At 44.3% G+C, this 17,612-nt stretch overlaps 1 protein-coding gene across 5 annotated transcripts in view; it reads left to right on the top strand.

Moving 5' to 3' along the window:
• The window catches only part of LOC124007566 (F-BAR domain only protein 2-like), a 101,167-nt gene that overhangs the window by 62,378 nt on the left and 21,177 nt on the right, over positions 1-17,612 (top strand). For 2 of the 5 annotated variants that reach the window (XM_046318235.1, XM_046318234.1), the window contains exons 15-20: positions 1,754-1,778; positions 4,056-4,103; positions 4,681-4,723; positions 4,941-5,020; positions 16,661-16,773; positions 16,975-17,107. In XM_046318235.1, coding sequence (XP_046174191.1) covers positions 1,754-1,778; positions 4,056-4,103; positions 4,681-4,723; positions 4,941-5,020; positions 16,661-16,773; positions 16,975-17,107 — 442 coding nt within the window. Of the gene's footprint in view, positions 1-1,753; positions 1,779-4,055; positions 4,104-4,680; positions 4,724-4,940; positions 5,021-16,660; positions 16,774-16,974; positions 17,108-17,330; positions 17,418-17,612 lie in introns of all 5 variants that reach the window. The other 3 variants (XM_046318231.1, XM_046318233.1, XM_046318232.1) reach the window with 3 other exon arrangements.

The following is a 17,612-nucleotide window of genomic DNA, read 5'->3' as shown; positions in this document are numbered from 1 at the left end:
TAAGTTAAAAAAATCTAGGTGACGAGACGAACATTGCATCATCTGGTGTGAATTATTGAAGACACTTTCCTTTTCCTTCTTCCTCCCCATTCGTTGCTGTTCGTCTTTCTCCCGGTACACTTCTGTGCTTTTTGTGTGCCTGTGTATAGAAGTCTTGATAAGGTGTGTGTGTGTGTGTGGAGATCTGTAGAGTTTGTGTTGCTGGCTACAGCTGTGATTGAACTCATTTGCTGCTTAGTGCCTGTGGGACTAAACCCTGACCTCACAGCGCTATGGTGGTTTAACGCTTTAGCTGCGTCCCTCTAAACCCCCTTCTGGTTCTCTTCTTCTCCCTCTTCCCTTTTTCCCTCTCCTTATCTTTTTCAGTGTGTCAATAAAGGCTTTATTGGGATTGATGGTCTTAGTTTCCATTGGGTCACACAAAAGTACATGCAGATCTTCTGTTGGTTGCCACGACAACTGGTTTATGTCCTCTGTTAGGGACCTAGACTAGCAGTGTCGGTCTGTCTGTCTCTCCCTCTGTATGTAGTACCTGATTGATCACAGTGCAGGGTTAGAGACTGTGTCCTGTCTGTTCTGTGCAGCTGAATCCTTCCCCCTGGGTTTAATGTGTTATGTGCGTTTGAGGCTTAATCCCGTGATTTACTGTCTTTTAACACTGGTGTGAAAAAAAGTTAATAAAGTTTCCATGTATCAATTACACAGTGTACAAAACATTAAGGACACCTGCTCTTTCCATGACAGACTGACCAGGTGAATCCAGGTGAAAGCTATGATCCCTTATACATGTCACTTGTTAAATCCTTTGCAATCAGTATAGAAGGTAGATGAAGGGGAGGAGACAGGTTAAAGATGGATTTTTAAGCCTTGAGACAGTTGAGACATGGATTGTGTATGTGTGCCATTCAGAGGAAGAATGGGCAAGACAAAAGATTTACACAATGTGCCTTTGAACAGGGTATGGTAATAGGTGCCAGGTGCACCAGTTAGTGTCAAGAACTGCAACGCTGCTGGGTTTTTCACACTCAACAGTCTCCTAGGTGTATCAAGAATGGTCCACCACCCAAAGGACATCCAGCCACCTTGACACAACTGTGGGAAGCATTGGAGTCAACATGGGCCAACAACCCTAAAGAACGCTTTCGACACCTTGTAGAGTCGGTGCCCCGACAAATTGAGGCTGTTCTGAAGGGGAAAGGGGCATTCAAATCAATATTAGGAAGGTGTCCTTAATGTTTTGTATACTCAGTGTATACTCTTAACTGTTTGGGACAATTTGGGGGTCTTGCGAGTATCGTGTCACCACTGATAAATATAGCCTGTACCGCACATCTCTGTTTTTAGGAAGTATAATTCAGAAAGTAAGTTATTACTCAAGTGTTGATTCTTGAAGAGCAATACATTGAGGAACTTTGTGCTGTCATTTTAAGTAACCCTGTAAACAGGCAAAAGTGAATTGACACCTGCTCTGCTCAATACCTGTCCTAAGGCTAGGCAGTACTTAAGCCACGCCTTAAAATCATTTATAGTCTGTGATAATGACATCTAAGTACGGATGCTTTTCTAGCACATTCCAGGTACAAACATGTTTTACATACGTTACGGTATCTACTTCAAATGTACTTTCCCTGATCTTTGGTTTGTTCTAGATTTGCTAGGGAGTCATTTTTTTGTTGTTGTAGAGAATGAGGGCTGAAGTTCAGTGTATGTAACTTATCTGTGCTGTAGTTAATTAGTGTGTTTATATTCTCAGGGTCAGATGCGAAGGAATCAATCCAGTGAGTATTTTATTTTACACTCCTCTCTCTCTGTGATTCTGTCTCTCTCGCTCTCTCTCTTTCCTCCTCTTCTGTGGCTGCGACCAGGGGGGCTACCATTTGACTTTTCAACTTCATTTTTCTTAGCTCGGTCATTTTTGAAGAGGTTCGCTCTTTTTTTCTCCCAAAATCCTAGCGACCTCTCCAAAACCAACACATCCCCAGCGAAAGTAAACATAGTTTGTTTTTTATGTGTGTATTTGAGAAATGACTTCCATTCCCCCTCTAAGCTACGAGTAAGATGAATTGCTTAATTGCTTGTTTCTGTTTTGCATGTCAGAAATTATATTTTTCCTCCTGCGCTTTGGCAACAATTTTGTATATTTTCCTACGTTTGATTTTCTGCTTGGACAAATTACTGCTTGAACAAGTTAATTAATTTTCTATGGAGGAATGCAACAAGTCACGTAGTCTCAAACTGTAAACTCACTATGAAGTATTAGTGGGGGTTAGCAAGTAAAGAATGAGGAAAGAATAATATATTATGTATATTATTTATACACACTATACATGTACTGTATACATTGTTCAAACCCCTTGACTTAGTCCACATTTTGTTGTTACAGCCTGAATTCAAAATGTTATAAATATATTTTTTAATATCTCAACCATCTACACACAATACCCCATAATGACAAAGTGAAAACATATTCTTTTTTTTCTTCTTTAAAAAAAATGAAATACAGAAATCTCATTTACATAAGTATTCACGCCCCTTTTCTATGACACTCCAAATTGAGCATTCAATTTCCTTTGAATCCTTACAACTTGATTGAAGTCCACCTGTGGCCAATTCAATTGTTTGGACATGATTTACAAAGAAACACACCTGTCTATATAAGGTACCACAGTTGACAGTGCATGTCAAAGCAGAAACTACACAATGAAGTCCAAGGACTGGCTGTAGATCTCCTAGATATATCTGGGGAATTGGTATGAAACAATTTCTTGAGTTGTGAAAATCTCCAAGAGCAATTGAAAAAATATGGAACTACCCAGACCCTGCTAGAGCTGGCCGTCCGACCAAACTGAGCAACGGCGAAAGAACCTTGGTCAGGGAGCTGATCAAGAACCCAATGACCACTCTGACAGAGCTACAGAATTCCTTGGCTGAGATGGGAGAACCTGCTAGAAGGACAACAGTATAGCACTTCACCATTCTGGGCCATATGGGAGAGAGGCAAGATGGAAGCCACTCCTATGAGAGTTTACAAAAATGCACGTCAAAGACTCTGAAAGCATAAGGCAACGGATTCTGTGGTCTGATGAGACAAAAATTGAACTCTTTGGACTGAATGCAAAGTGAAAAAAACAGGCATAGCTCATCACCTGTCTAATACCATCCCTACTGTGAAGCGTGGTGGCAGCATCATCCTATGGGGATTATTTTCAGCAGCAGAACTGGGAGACTGGTTAGGATAGAGCATCTACTAAATTATAAACATAATAGGGGAAACAGGGAATGGAGCCAAATACAGGCAAATCCTTTGAGAACCTGGTTCAGAGTGCAAAACACCTTAGACTAGGGCAAAGATGTAGTTTCCAACAGGACAATGAACCCAAACATACAGCCAAAGCAATGCTGGAATGACTTCAGAACAAGAATGTGAGTGACCCAGCCAAAGCCCAGAAAATCTGTGGAAAGACTTGAAGATTGCTGTTCACTGCCACTCCCCATCTAACTTAACAGAGCTTGAGAAAATCTGCAGGCAAGAATGGGAGAAAATCTTCATATCCAGATGTGCAAACTGATCAAATCAAATTTTATTGGTCACATACACATGGTTAGCAGATGTTAATGCGAGTGTAGTGAAATGCTTGATATAGACATACCCCAGACAACTCAAAGCTGTAATAGCCGCCAAAGGTGCTAATTATTGACTCAGGTGTGAGATATTTCTGTATTTCATTTTCAATAAATTAGCAACATTTTCTGAAAACATGTTTTCACTTTTTCATTATGGGCTATTTTGTGTAAATGGTTGAGAAACGAATCAATTTTGAATGTGATATGAATACTTTCTGAAGGTTTAAATAACATCACTTTATGATCCCTTTATTCATATTTCCATCATATCAAGTTATAGTTTTAAAGTATTTTATCCATTTGATAGAGTTCAGGCTAATCCTCCAACTTTTTGATAGAGGTTAAGAGTGATAGTTCAATCCTTAAGACTGTTACTGGGTATATTTGGTAGAGATAAGAAATTGATAGCCATGTGTTCTACACGTGCTCAGGGCTTTTAGGAGTGTATTCCACCCCAGGGTTAGGCTCTCAGATGCCAGGTGAGTACTATGTACCTCTCTAGTTAGTTTGACCTCCCACCACCACACAACATGCCAGGTAGTCCTCCTGACCTCCACCCCAGTCCAACTGCCACAAGCTAGGCTAGAGGACCATACAGTACCTTGGCTTATTCTGTTCTCTACAGCTAAAGCGAACATAATAACATGACATAATACCAATGCTATTAGAAATTCTTCAAAACTAGAATATTCTAGTTAAAGCTAGAGCTTTGCTAACACTATGGATATGCGGCTTTGTGGCTATATTTGCCACGGTCTTAGAGAGGATACACATAAGTTTAAGTAGTTTGATGTAGATCTGAACAAATATGTGTCAAAGGAATGTCTTGCTGGTGGGAAACCTCTGCTTCACATAGCACCTAAACACACATTCTAGTTTGAGCCACGCAGAGCACTGCAGCCCTGTCCTTTAACATGGGCTCTCTGCAGTGTGTGTTTTATGTACGTGTCTGGTTGGGTATGTATGAGACAGGGTTTTCCTCTGCACCTATGTAACCTTGTGTGTGTGTGTGTGCCGAGGTTAAGTCTGTAATTTGTATGTTCTTTCCTCAACCAGGCGATGAGTTGGGAAAGACCAGGATTCCAGTGTCTTTCAACGAGTAAGTTGATGTCCCTTAACTTTCACTGTTAAAAATGGGCTCAGAAACACTCCCAGTAAAAGCTCCTTGACTGACACCCTTTAGTGCCCTTCTCTCACTGTTTAGTAATTGCTCTCATTTCCATGTCTCTTTCTATCCCTACCTCTCCCTTCCCCCTGTCCCTCCCTTCCCCCTGTCCCGCGCTCGCTCACTCTCTTGCTCTCTGTCGCTCTCTCAGCAGTAGGCCTGCTTTCAATAATGACCTTCTCTCTCTGGATCCTTTCGGCCCGACCCTGGGAGGCTCCTCCTCATCGACAGGTAAGCCCCGCCCCCACCCACCATGTTTTTCCAGAGCTGTTTAAACAGAGTTTCCTGTGGGTGGCTGGGTGAGTTCGGTGCCAACCATGGGGTTTTGTGTGTGTGTGTGTGTGTGTGTGTGTGTGTGTGTGTGTGTGTGTGTGTGTGTGTGTGTGTGTGTGTGTGTGTGTGTGTGTGTGTGTGTGTGTGTGTGTGTGTGTGTGTGTGTGTGTGTGTGTGTGTGTGTGTGTGTGTACATTTAATTATTTAATATTTGTATTTTGTTATACATTTTACCCCCTTTTTCTCCCCAATTTCGTGGTATCCAATTGGTAGTTACAGTCTTGTCTCATCTCTGCAACTCCCGTACGGACTCGGGAGAGGTGAAGGTCGAGAGCCGTGCGTCCCCCGAAACACAACCCAACCAAGCCGCATTGCTTCCTTGACATTTACATTTACATTTAAGTCATTTAGCAGACGCTCTTATCCAGAGCGACTTACAAATTGGAGAGCGACTTACAAACTTGACACAATGCCCACTTAACCCGGAAGCCAGCCGCACCAATGTGTTGGAGGAAACACCGTACACATGGCGACCGTGTCAGCGTGCACTGCGTCCGGGCAGTGCGCGATGGGACATGGACATCTCTGCCGGCCAAACCCTCCTCGAACCCGGACGAAGCTGGGCCAATTGTGCGCCGCTGCATGGGTCTCCCGGTCGCCTTAGACCACTGCGCCACTCGGGAGGCCCTTGTATATATTTTTTTATGATCTCAGTCGGGGTCTGAACTTATTAGAATAGTAGAATGCACAACGTGCAATTAAAAAATGTGCTTGTGCATCAGCAGTTTTTCTCTTGTAATGTCAGTCCCTAACAGTCACTCAATTAGCCATGTCAGCTAACAAGTGTTAGATTAGTAAATTAGTCTAGCCAGTTAGTCTAGAAATTATATCCGATACTCACCAGGCATGTAGGGCATATGCCCAGGAGCCCTGACCCCCAGGGTGCCCCCATTTTGATTTTGGCAAAATGTGTGGAATTGCAGGAATTTATCTTCAAAACTGCAACGACATCTCTCCACCCCATGGCAAAATGAGTAGAATTGCATGAAACGTGCTTTAAAACAACACATTTTTCTGCAAGCCCCAAGGCAAAATGTGTAGAATTTCAAGAAATTAACATTCAAACATAAATGTTTCTCTCTGCTGTCAAGAAGGGACTATATATATTTTGTGTTAAAAATGTTTTTAGACCTTTCATTATGGGGTATTTTGTGTAGGTGGGTGAGATCTAAAAAATATATTTAGTCAATATTTAATCCCTTTTGAATTCCGGCTGTAACACAACAAAATGTGGAATAAGTGAAGGGGAATCTGTACATTCAGAAGGTACTGTGTATAGGGAGGAATGGTCTATGATCCCTCCCAATATGTTCTCCAATCTTACAAAACATTTTAGAAAAGAGCTTAGTCCTTACAAGGGGAGGGTGCCGGAGTATTGAAAACAGGGGTGCCTATAATGTTTACCCATATCTTTTTATATTTTTCATTACTTGCTTTAACAAAATCAAATGTTCTTAGCAATTGTATTAGTATAAAATAATATCATTAAAATGTATGTTTTGCACAGAATATAGCTCAGTATTTGTAAATTTTATTTTATAGTCTTTTTTTTCTAATTTATTTTTTCTCATTTATCGAGGGTGCCAATCGTTTAGGTCATGTTTTCACTATTATCTCAGACTACTACTGATACAGACATAACCCCACACAGCTCCACAGGTAGGCCAGGCAGTCCCCTGCAGAGCTCAACAACATTAGAAGCTCCTACTGTGTACACATTACACATTGACATCAGTCTTCCTCATACATATCTTATGTTGACAGGGAACTCTCCAGTGCTAATGTTTTGTGTACTGTTTGTATTGGTTATGAGTTTTTAATAGATGTGACCTTTATTTTTTATTTGTTTAAAATTTGACTTAAAGGTGTCATGTGAGGGGGTTTTGTTCATACCTTTATTTTGCGGTGTATTTCATTTTACAGATTTTTTGGGTGGAATTCTTGTCACAGTTTTGATTAGTATGCATTTGGCTGTCTTCAAATGTGTGTGTGAGGGGGGGTTGTACTTACATGTATGTTTACTTTATTTTGCATCTCATTTACATCCTACTTTTTCTTGTTCACTCTGTCCTGCCTCACTCCAGTACAGATATGTGAGAACCTGTTTTTTAGTGGAAAGGTTTATGTGGTGTGGTGTGACTATCAAAACCGTGTGTGTGACTAAGGCTGTTACGGTGACCGTATTACCACTGGCGGTCACGAGTCATGATGGCAGTCAAATTCCACATGACCATTTAGTCATGTTTAGGAAGGCCACCAGAAATTTGGAAATTTCCATCCACCAACTACAACATTTTCCGTCAAGATAGAACTGCCAAAGGGGGCGGAGTTGCAATCTACTGCAGAGATAGCCCTTCAGAGTTCTGTCACGCTATCCAGGTCTGTACCCAAACAGTTCGAGCTTCTACTTTTAAAAGTCCACCTTTCCAGAAATAAGTCTCTCACTGTTGCTGCTTGTTATAGAACCCCCGCAGCCCCCAGCTGTGCCCTGGACACCATATGTGAATTGATTTCCCCCCATTTATCTTATGAGTTCGTACTGTCCTACTGCTAAACAGGGGTGCCTAACACCCCGGCCATCCTACAATCTAAGCTAGATGCCCTCAATCTCACACAAATTATCAAGGAACCTACCAGGTAAATCTGTAAACATGGGCGCCCTCATAGATATCATCCTGACCAACTTGCCCTCTAAATACACCTCTGCTGTCTTCAACCAGGATCTCAGCGATCACTGCCTCATGGCCTGCGTCCGTAATGGGTCTGTGGTCAAACGACCTCCCCTCATCACTGTCAAACGCTCCCTAAAACACTTCAGCGAGCAGGCTTTTCTAATCGACCTGGCCCGGGTATCCTGGAAGGATATTGACCTCATCCCGTCAGTAGAGGATGACTTGTTGTTCTTTAAAAGTTATTTCTTCGCCATCTTAAATAAGCATGACCCATAAAAAAATGTTGAACTAAGAACAGATATAGCCCTTGGTTCACTCCAGACTTGAGTGCCATTGACCAACACAAAAACATCCTGTGGCATATTGCATTAGCATCGAATAGCCCCCGCGATATGCAACTTTTCAGGGAAGTCAGGAACCAATTTACACAGTCAGTTAGGAAAGCAAAGGCTAGCTTTTTCAAACAGAAATTTACATCCTGTAGCACTAATTCCAAAACGTTTTGGGACACTTTAAAATCCATGGAGAATAAGAGCACCTCTTCCCAGCTGCCCACTGCACTGAGGCTAGGAAACACTGTCACCACTGATAAATCTACGATAACTGAGAATTTCAAAAAGCATTTTTCTACGGCTGGCCATGCTTTTCCACCTGGCTACCCCTACCCCGGCCAACAGCTCTGCACCTCCCGCAGCAACTTTCCCAAGCACTTCTCCTTCACCCAAATCCAGATAGCTGATGTTCGGAAAGAGCTGCAAAATCTGGACCCCGACAAATCAGCCGGGCTAGACAATCTGGACTCTCTTTCTAAAATGATTCGCTGCAATTGTTGCAACCCCTATTACTAGCCTGTTCAACCTCTCTTTCGTATCGTCTGAGATCCCTAAAGATTGGAAAGCTTCCGCGGTCATCCCCTCTGCAAAGGGGGAGACACACTAGACCCAAACTGTTACAGACCTATATTCATCATGCCCTGCCTTTCTAAAGTCTTCGAAAGCCAAGTTAACAAACAGATCACCAATCATTTTGAATCCCACCGTAACTTCTCCACTATGCAATCTGGTTTCCCAGCTGGTCATGGGTGCAACTCAGCCACACTCAAGGTCCTAAACTATATCATAACCGCCATCGATAAAAGACGGTACGGTGCAGCCGTCTTCATCGACCTGGCCAAGGCTTTCAATTCTGTCAATCACCGCATTCTTATCGTCAGACTCAATTGCCTTGGTTTCTCAAATGACTGCCTCGCCTGGTTCATCAACTACTTCTCAGATTGAGTTCAGTATGTTAAATCGGAGGGCCTGTTGTCCGGACCCCTAGCAGCCTCTATGGGGGTGCCACAGGGTTCAATTCTCGGGCCGACTCTTTTCTCTGTATATATCAACGATGGCACTATTGCTGCTGGTGATTATCTGATCCACCTCTACGCAGACGACACCTTTCTGTATACATCTGGCCCTTCTTTGGACACTGTTATCAAACCTCCAAACAAGCCTCAATGCCATACAACACTTCTTCTGTGGCCTCCAACTGCTCTTAAATGCTAGTAAAACTAAATGCATGCTCTTCAACCGATTGCTGCCCGCACCCGCCCGCCCGTCTAGCATCACTACTCTGGACAGTTCTGACTTAGAATATGTGGACAACTGCAAATACCTAGGTGTCTGGTTAGACTGTGAACTCTCCTTCCAGACTCACAATACGCATCTCCAATCCAAAATTAAATCTGCCAAACATACCCTCGTAAAACTGAATATCCTACTGATCCTTGACTTCGGCGATTGTCATTTACAAAATAGCCTCCGACTACATCCAGTTTGCTGAGTAGAGTATCACAGTGCCATCCATTTTGTCACCAAAGCCCCATATAGCACCCACCACTGCGACCTGTCTGCTCTCGTTGGCTGGCCCTCGCTACATATTCAACGCCAAACCCACTGGCTCCAGGTCATCTATAAGTATTTGCTAGGTAAAGCCCCACCTTATCTCAGCTCACTGGTCACCATAGCAACACCCACCATAGCACGTGCTCCAGCAGGTATATTTCACTGATCCCCAAAGCCAACACCTCTTTGGCTGTCTTTCCTTCCAGTTCTCTGCTGCCAATGACTGGAAGGAATCTTAATTATTTTGCCACTATGGCTATTTATTGCCTTACCTCCCTAATCTTACTACATTTGTGCACACTGTATGTAGATTGTTCTATTGTGTTATTGACTGTACTTTTGTTTATCCCATGTGTAACTCTGTGCTGTTTTTGTCACACTGCTTTGCTTATCTTGGCCAGGTCGCAGTTGTAAATGAGAACTTGTTCTCAACTGGCCTACCTGGTTAAATAAAGTAATGGTAATTAGGCTACTCCAAGCTCTGATGCTGCTCATGGTAATTAGTAGCCTACCAAACTTGCTAACTGCCTGGTACTCAGCACTCTATTGTCCCTCTAATCACTCTGACATTAATGCAAATGTAATCGAAAATCTAATCAAACACTTCATGAGAGCCCATGAGCTCATGTTGCACAACATTTTACATTTACATTACATTTAAGTCATTTAGCAGACGCTCTTATCCAGAGCGACTTACAAATTGGTGCATTCACCTTATGACATCCAGTGGGACAGTCACTTAACAATAGTGCATCTAAAACTTAGGGGGGGGTGGGGTGAGAGGGATTACTTAACCTATCCTAGGTATTCCTTAAAGAGGTGGGGTTTCAGGTGTCTCCGGAAGGTGGTGATTGACTCCTCTGTCCTGGCGTCGTGAGGGAGTTTGTTCCACCATTGGGGGGGCCAGGGCAGCGAACAGTTTTGACTGGGCTGAGCGGGAGCTGTACTTCCTCAGTGGTAGGGAGGTGAGCAGGCCAGAGGTGGATGAACGCAGTGCCCTTGTTTGGGTGTAGGGCCTGATCAGAGCCTGGAGGTACTGAGGTGCCGTTCCCCTCACAGCTCCGTAGGCAAGCACCATGGTCTTGTAGCGGATGCGAGCTTCAACTGGAAGCCAGTGGAGAGAACGGAGGAGCGGGGTGACGTGAGAGAACTTGGGAAGGTTGAACACCAGACGGGCTGCGGCGTTCTGGATGAGTTGAAGGGGTTTAATGGCACAGGCAGGGAGCCCAGCCAACAGCGAGTTGCAGTAATCCAGACGGGAGATGACAAGTGCCTGGATTAGGACCTGCGCCGCTTCCTGTGTGAGGCAACTCTGCGGATGTTGTAGAGCATGAACCTACAGGAACGGGCCACCGCCTTGATGTTAGTTGAGAACGACAGGGTGTTGTCCAGGATCACACCAAGGTTCTTGGCGCTCTGGGAGGAGGACACAGTGGAGTTGTCAACCGTGATGGCGAGATCATGGAACGGGCAGTCCTTCCCCGGGAGGAAGAGCAGCTCCGTCTTGCCGAGGTTCAGCTTGAGGTGGTGATCCGTCATCCACACTGATATGTCTGCCAGACATGCAGAGATGCGATTCGCCACCTGGTCATCAGAAGGGGGAAAGGAGAAGATTAATTGTGTGTCGTCTGCATAGCAATGATAAGAGAGACCATGTGAGGTTATGACAGAGCCAAGTGACTTGGTGTATAGCGAGAATAGGAGAGGGCCAAGAACAGAGCCCTGGGGGACACCAGTGGTGAGAGCGCGTGGTGAGGAGACAGATTCTCGCCACGCCACCTGGTAGGAGCGACCTGTCAGGTAGGACGCAATCCAAGCGTGGGCCGCGCCGGAGATGCCCAACTCGGAGAGGGTGGAGAGGAGGATCTGATGGTTCACAGTATCGAAGGCAGCCGATAGATCTAGAAGGATGAGAGCAGAGGAGAGAGAGTTAGCTTTAGCAGTGCGGAGCGCCTCCGTGATACAGAGGAGAGCAGTCTCAGTTGAATGACTAGTCTTGAAACCTGACTGATTTGGATCAAGAAGGTCATTCAGAGAGAGATAGCGGGAGAGCTGGCCAAGGACGGCACGTTCAAGAGTTTTGGAGAGAAAAGAAAGAAGGGATACTGGTCTGTAATTGTTGACATCGGAGGGATCGAGTGTAGGTTTTTTCAGAAGGGGTGCAACTCTCGCTCTAGCCAACGGTCAGGGATGAGTTGATGAGCGAGGTGAGGTAAGGGAGAAGGTCTCCGGAAATGGTCTGGAGAAGAGAGGAGGGGATAGGGTCAAGCGGGCAGGTTGTTGGGCGGCCGGCCGTCAAGACGCGAGATTTCATCTGGAGAGAGAGGGAGAAAGAGGTCAGAGCATAGGGTAGGGCAGTGTGAGCAGAACCAGCGGTGTCGTTTGACTTAGCAAACGAGGATCGGATGTCGTCGACCTTCTTTTCAAAATGGTTGACGAAGTCATCTGCAGAGAGGGAGGAGGGGGGGGAGGGGGCGGAGGATTCAGGAGGGAGGAGAAGGTGGCAAAGAGCTTCCTAGGGTTAGAGGCAACAACATTTCTATAGGCTATGCAATTGTGTGAGAAAACAGAGTGATGGCCTCTATTAAAAAAGTGGAGGATCCCATCAGCTTTCTATAGGCTAGGCCTACTATATAATTTTTCTAAACTTTCCTAATATTAAGCACATTGCTTCTCTTTACAACAGGAGTATAGCCTACCTGGCTGGCATGAAAATGATCCACGGGACAGTCCCTGGCTGACAAAATTTCAAGACCGTCACAGCCCATTGTGTGACTGGCTGTGTGTGTTTTCATATAGAGTGACGTTACTGCTGATCCATTGCCTTGGCTAATCGTAATCCACAGTTAATTGCACCTAGTTTGGGTCAGAGGGCTGGCTATAAGGCCCACTGGCACGTATGCTGTCAAACACTCTCGTTACTGTCAAAGGTCCTAGCTTAAAAGCCAAAAGAGCAGCATAAAGTTCCCTGGTTAAGATACTGTGATGCTTTTTAAGCTCTCTCTGTACAATGGAGGCTTTTCCAGGCGATAACACATTCATCACATTCAGCTAGCCCTGACTGAACTGCAAACAGTTCATTTGAGAAACCTGTAATTTATAGTTGTTTGATTATTCAGGGGCTTTCCAACTTTGAAGTTGGTTCTTTTGCTTTTTGTTATTTTTGTGTCTTATTTTCTGTGTAAGATTTGCAGTTTTGTGTTTGGTTGCTGTGTTATTGTTTTTTTGCTGTCTGTATGTGTGTTTATCCGACTCCTTTCTCCTCCTTTCACCCCTCCTCCTCAGACATTTTGTCTTTTCCTCTCCATCCCTTTATCTCCTCTACACATTAACGAGTCCCCTGTCATTCTACCAGGGTAGCCAGGTAACATCTTAGCTGCCCCTCTTTAGAGCAGTATGGTTGCACTGTACTAAATCATTTTCCAAGTATCCAATAGCTTTTCAACTGTCTAACCTCACTTACAAATATCCTTTACATGGCATCCGACATTCGATTCAATTGCTTGTCGTTGCACAATTGCTTGTGTTTTTTGGTGGTATTTTTGGTTTTTCAAATGAACACGTTTTGTGTCAAAATTTGCTTTGTGTGTCTCTCTCCAAAAATCCACTCTGTTATCGTAGGATTTCATAGTTATGAGTTGTAGCTATGTTTACTTTTTTTCAATCAAGCCAGTGAGGAAGATAGCTAATTTAAACAGTGGTAGATTTTAAAGGCCCTGCTAAGCTTTGATAAGTTGAGTGCTCTGTGTGACGCTGTGTGTCTGCAAGGTGTGATGACCTAACACCAAACAGTCCGAGTAACTGAGCTCCCCTCAACCAGCTGTAATCCTCTAACACATTTATTACCCACAACCAACCCTTCACAGTTACTTTTTAAACATGTCAGGCATTCCTATCATAGCCTGACACTCACATTGCCTAATGTTGCGCAGAGATGGCATTTTATTGCAGTTCACAGTGAACTAAGCCTGACTGTCTCATAGCAGGGTTGGATTTAATGTTTCAATGGTTTAGATGGAAACAATTTGTTATTATTATGAAAGTCACTGCGTGTAAGGATTATAAAGCCTTGTTCTTTGAATTGGTGACAACAACAAAAAACTAAGCTACTGGTTTGTTCAAAAATGTTTTAACCTTTATTTAACTAGGCAAGTCAGTTAAGAACACATTCTTATTTTCAATGACGGCCTGGAAACAGTGGATTAACTGCCTGTTCAAGGGCAGAACGACCGTCTCCTAAAGTTGATTCAGCTGCAGGATCGGGGCACCACCAATACAGAGCTTGCTCAGGAATGGCAGCAGGCAGGTGTGAGTGCATATGCACTCAGTGAGGCGAAGTCTTTTGAGGATGGCCTGGTGTCAGAAAGGGCAGCAAAGAAGCCACTTCTCTCCAGGAAAAACATCAGGGACAGACTGATATTCTGCAAAAGGTACAGAGATTGGACTGCTGAGGACTGGGGTAAAGTCATTTTCTCTGATGAATCCCCTTTCCGATTGTTTGGGACATCCGGAAAAAAGCTTGTCCGGAGAAGACAAGTTGAACTTTACCATCAGTCCAGTGTCATGCCAACAGTAAAGCATCCTGAGACCATTCATGTGTGGGGATGCCTCTCAGCCAAGGGAGTGGGCTCACTCACAATTTTGCCTAAGAACGCAGCCATGAATAAAGAATGGTACCAACACATCCTCCGAGAGCAACTTCTCCCAACCATCCAGGAACAGTTTGGTGACGAACAAAGACTTTTCCAGCATGATGGAGCACCTTACCATAAGGCAAAGATGATAACTAAGTGGCTCGGGGAACAAAAAATATATATTTTGGGTCCATGGCCAGGAAACTCCCCAGACCTTAATCCCATTGAGAACTTGTTGTCAATCCTCAAGAGGCGGGTGGACAAACAAAAACCCACATTCTGACAAACTCCAAGCATTGATTATGCAAGAATGGGCTGCCATCAGTCAGGATGTGGCCCAGAAGTGAATTGACAGCATGCCAGGGCGGATTGCAGAGGTCTTGAAAAAGAAGGGCCAATACTGCAAATATTGACTCTTTGCATCAACTTCATATAATTGTCAATAAAAGCCTTTGACGCCTATGAAATGCTTGTAATTATACTTCAGTATACCATAGTAACAACACAAAGTAGCAAACTTTGTGGAAATTAATATTTGTGTCATTCTCAAAACTTTTGGCCACGATCTGTACAGTGTACACTTCAGGTCACTTAGAAATGTCCTTGTTTTTGAAAGAAAAGCACATTTTATTTGTCCAGATCTTCAGTTTCTTTGCAGTTTCTCACATGGAATAGCCTTCATTTCTCAGAAAAATAATAGACTGATGAGTTTCAGAAGAAAGTTCTTTGTTTCTGGCCATTTTGAGCCTGTAATCGAACCCACAAATGTGTCTGTGTGTTTGTTTCTCAACTCCTAATATTGAGCAAATTACACTCACTGGAGTATCCGACATAGGCTTTGATAAAGCACCATTGCGACAAGTGTTGCTAGCTGCTGGTAAGCTCTCTTGACACATTTTTGCCAACACACGGCTAACCTTTGTTTTAACCAGTTAAACAGCTGCTCTTCGTGAACATGTTTGGAGTCACCTTTCTAGCTAATAGGCTATGTTAGAGTTTTACACTTCCTCTTTCAATTATAATGTGGGGAGGTCAAAATAATGAAAAACTATCTATCAAATCTATTCATTTTAAAATGTTGATTACTTCTCCTTGTCATTATCATTCACCTGATTAGGTAGGAATGTAAAGATGTTTACATGAATATCTTTGGTTCCTTCTCCTTAATCTGTGGCATGTGTCTATCATTCTGCCCCACCCTGGACTCTCCGGCGCCCCTCACAGCTGAAGTGATGTTACAACGGGAGCTCTCCTCTCCCCCACTGGCAGACAGCCTGCAGACCAAAGGAGAGGTCACCCCTCTCCCTCCCATCGCCTCCACCACAACTAATACCTTTCTCTCCATGGGAGGCCTCACCGGACGACCCCTTCCTGGCTCTGAAGCCCATCCCAGCCCGGGCCCAGAGTGCCCCCATCACCCGGCAGGCTGAGCCCCTAGACCCCCAGGATCCAACCCCTGCAGCCCCAGCCAGGCTCCCTCAGGGAGAGGACCAGTCAGCATTCTCCTGGTCCCAGAGCCAGTGGATAGCCTTCAACGATGACTTTGTGCCATTCCGACGCCAACAGAGTTGCGGTCCTGGTACGAGTACAGGCCCGGTCAGCCATGACCGGACCCAGTCAAACCCCTCTACCAGCAGGACCCAGTCTAACCCTCCTATTGGCATGGTCCAGTCTGGCCGGTCCATCCGTTTCTTCTCTGAGGACCCCGCTGACCCCTATAACAAGATGCCGCTGAGCAGTGGGGTTGTGGAGGACAGCGCCTCCTGTGTCTCGGAGGTGTTATCAGCACTGACAGAGGGGATGGTAGCCTCAGCAGCTAGCCAAACAAACAACGGTAACCTCTAGCATGCCATAAACAAATGTTTTTTTTGTCTGAGTGAAGTTTTGACTTTATTTTTTATTTTATTTTTTTACGTTTTTCAAATTGTCTTTTCAGTTTGAAATGTCCACCTTTTCATAACAATGTTGTTCTTTTGATCTTATTTACAATATTTTTTGGTTGAATAATACATTTGTATTTGTGTGTTTTTTGTTTTGCGGGGCATATGCTTGTTTGCCTTTAGAGAATTGTTAACCCAAAGTTTTGTGAGCTATGTTCATTTTTTTCTGTTTGTATTCTATGATTTGGAATTTGCATGTCGTGACTTCTGCATTTGATGCATGATTTTGCATTACTTTGAGAGATTCTGTTGTCTAAGAAGTTTAAATTAATTGAATTAATTTCGAATTCCATCAGAAGTACATCACAAGTATTGCAGCATGGCGTTACCTTATCATACCGTAGCTCACTTCTGCTTTTAGTCTATGATTGACCCTCTCTACCCCCTCCTCCCCGTCCCTCTGCAGTCCCTGCCCTGGCCAGACCCAATACTCCTCTAGCTGGAGCCCTGGTGCCTCCTCCACGACCCTCCTCCAGACCCAAACTACCCACAGGAAAACTCACAGGAATCACTGAAATTGTGAGTATCTCCAGCATCTAACATATCTCTTTGTGCATTAGAGCATTGATCGATGAAACCATTTTCTATTAATTAATGATAGTGGACTACATTTATTTAGAGTTTTTCACTCTTGCTATATACAGTACCCTGTATGGGGTTAACGTGCCATATCCGTTACTATTGGTTACATTTCCGGGTTTGTGTGGTCTATCCAACCAGGTGCGGCCGTTCAGCCCGCCAAAGACGTTGTCCAACGCCAGTCTTCCTCTGGCTGCTCCCCTCGCCCGGGCAGAGAGCTCCTCCTCCCTGTCCTCCACCGCCTCTCTCAGTGCCTCCAACACACCCACCGTGGGTAAGAACATGACCAAGCTCCATCACCTTCCCTTCTCTGTACCTCCTCTTTACAATCTTCTCCTTTCACCTCCTCTACTGCGATTCACATTTCTTAACAACGTCCTTTCCTCTCAAACAATTCTCAGCTTGTTTCCTCTCCACTCTCACCTGACCTAACCCCACTTCTTGTCTTTAAATCTTATTGGGCTTCTCTCCTTCCCTCACACCTCTCCTCCTCACAGGGTCTGAGCATACCTTTCGTCTCTCCCGCTCCTCTCCGGAACCAGAGTTCCTCCTTTCTCCCTCTCCTCTGTTTCTCCTCAGCCAAAGTGAGTCTCCTTTCTCCCACCTCCACCCTCACTGTCACTCCGTAAAGCACCTAATGCACACAGTGTGTCTTTTAGGGTTTGTCACCCATCCTGATTTCGTACAGATGCTCACATTCACACCCAGGTGTGTTGGTTTGGAGCCCATTGCCCTGTGTCATCATCTCACCTCATCTCACCACGTTCTTGGGGGTTTTG

The sequence above is a fragment of the Oncorhynchus gorbuscha genome, linkage group LG20, assembly GCF_021184085.1.
Source record: "Oncorhynchus gorbuscha isolate QuinsamMale2020 ecotype Even-year linkage group LG20, OgorEven_v1.0, whole genome shotgun sequence".
Classification (NCBI taxonomy): domain Eukaryota; kingdom Metazoa; phylum Chordata; class Actinopteri; order Salmoniformes; family Salmonidae; genus Oncorhynchus; species Oncorhynchus gorbuscha.
This window is presented reverse-complemented; position numbering and strand designations above follow the sequence as displayed.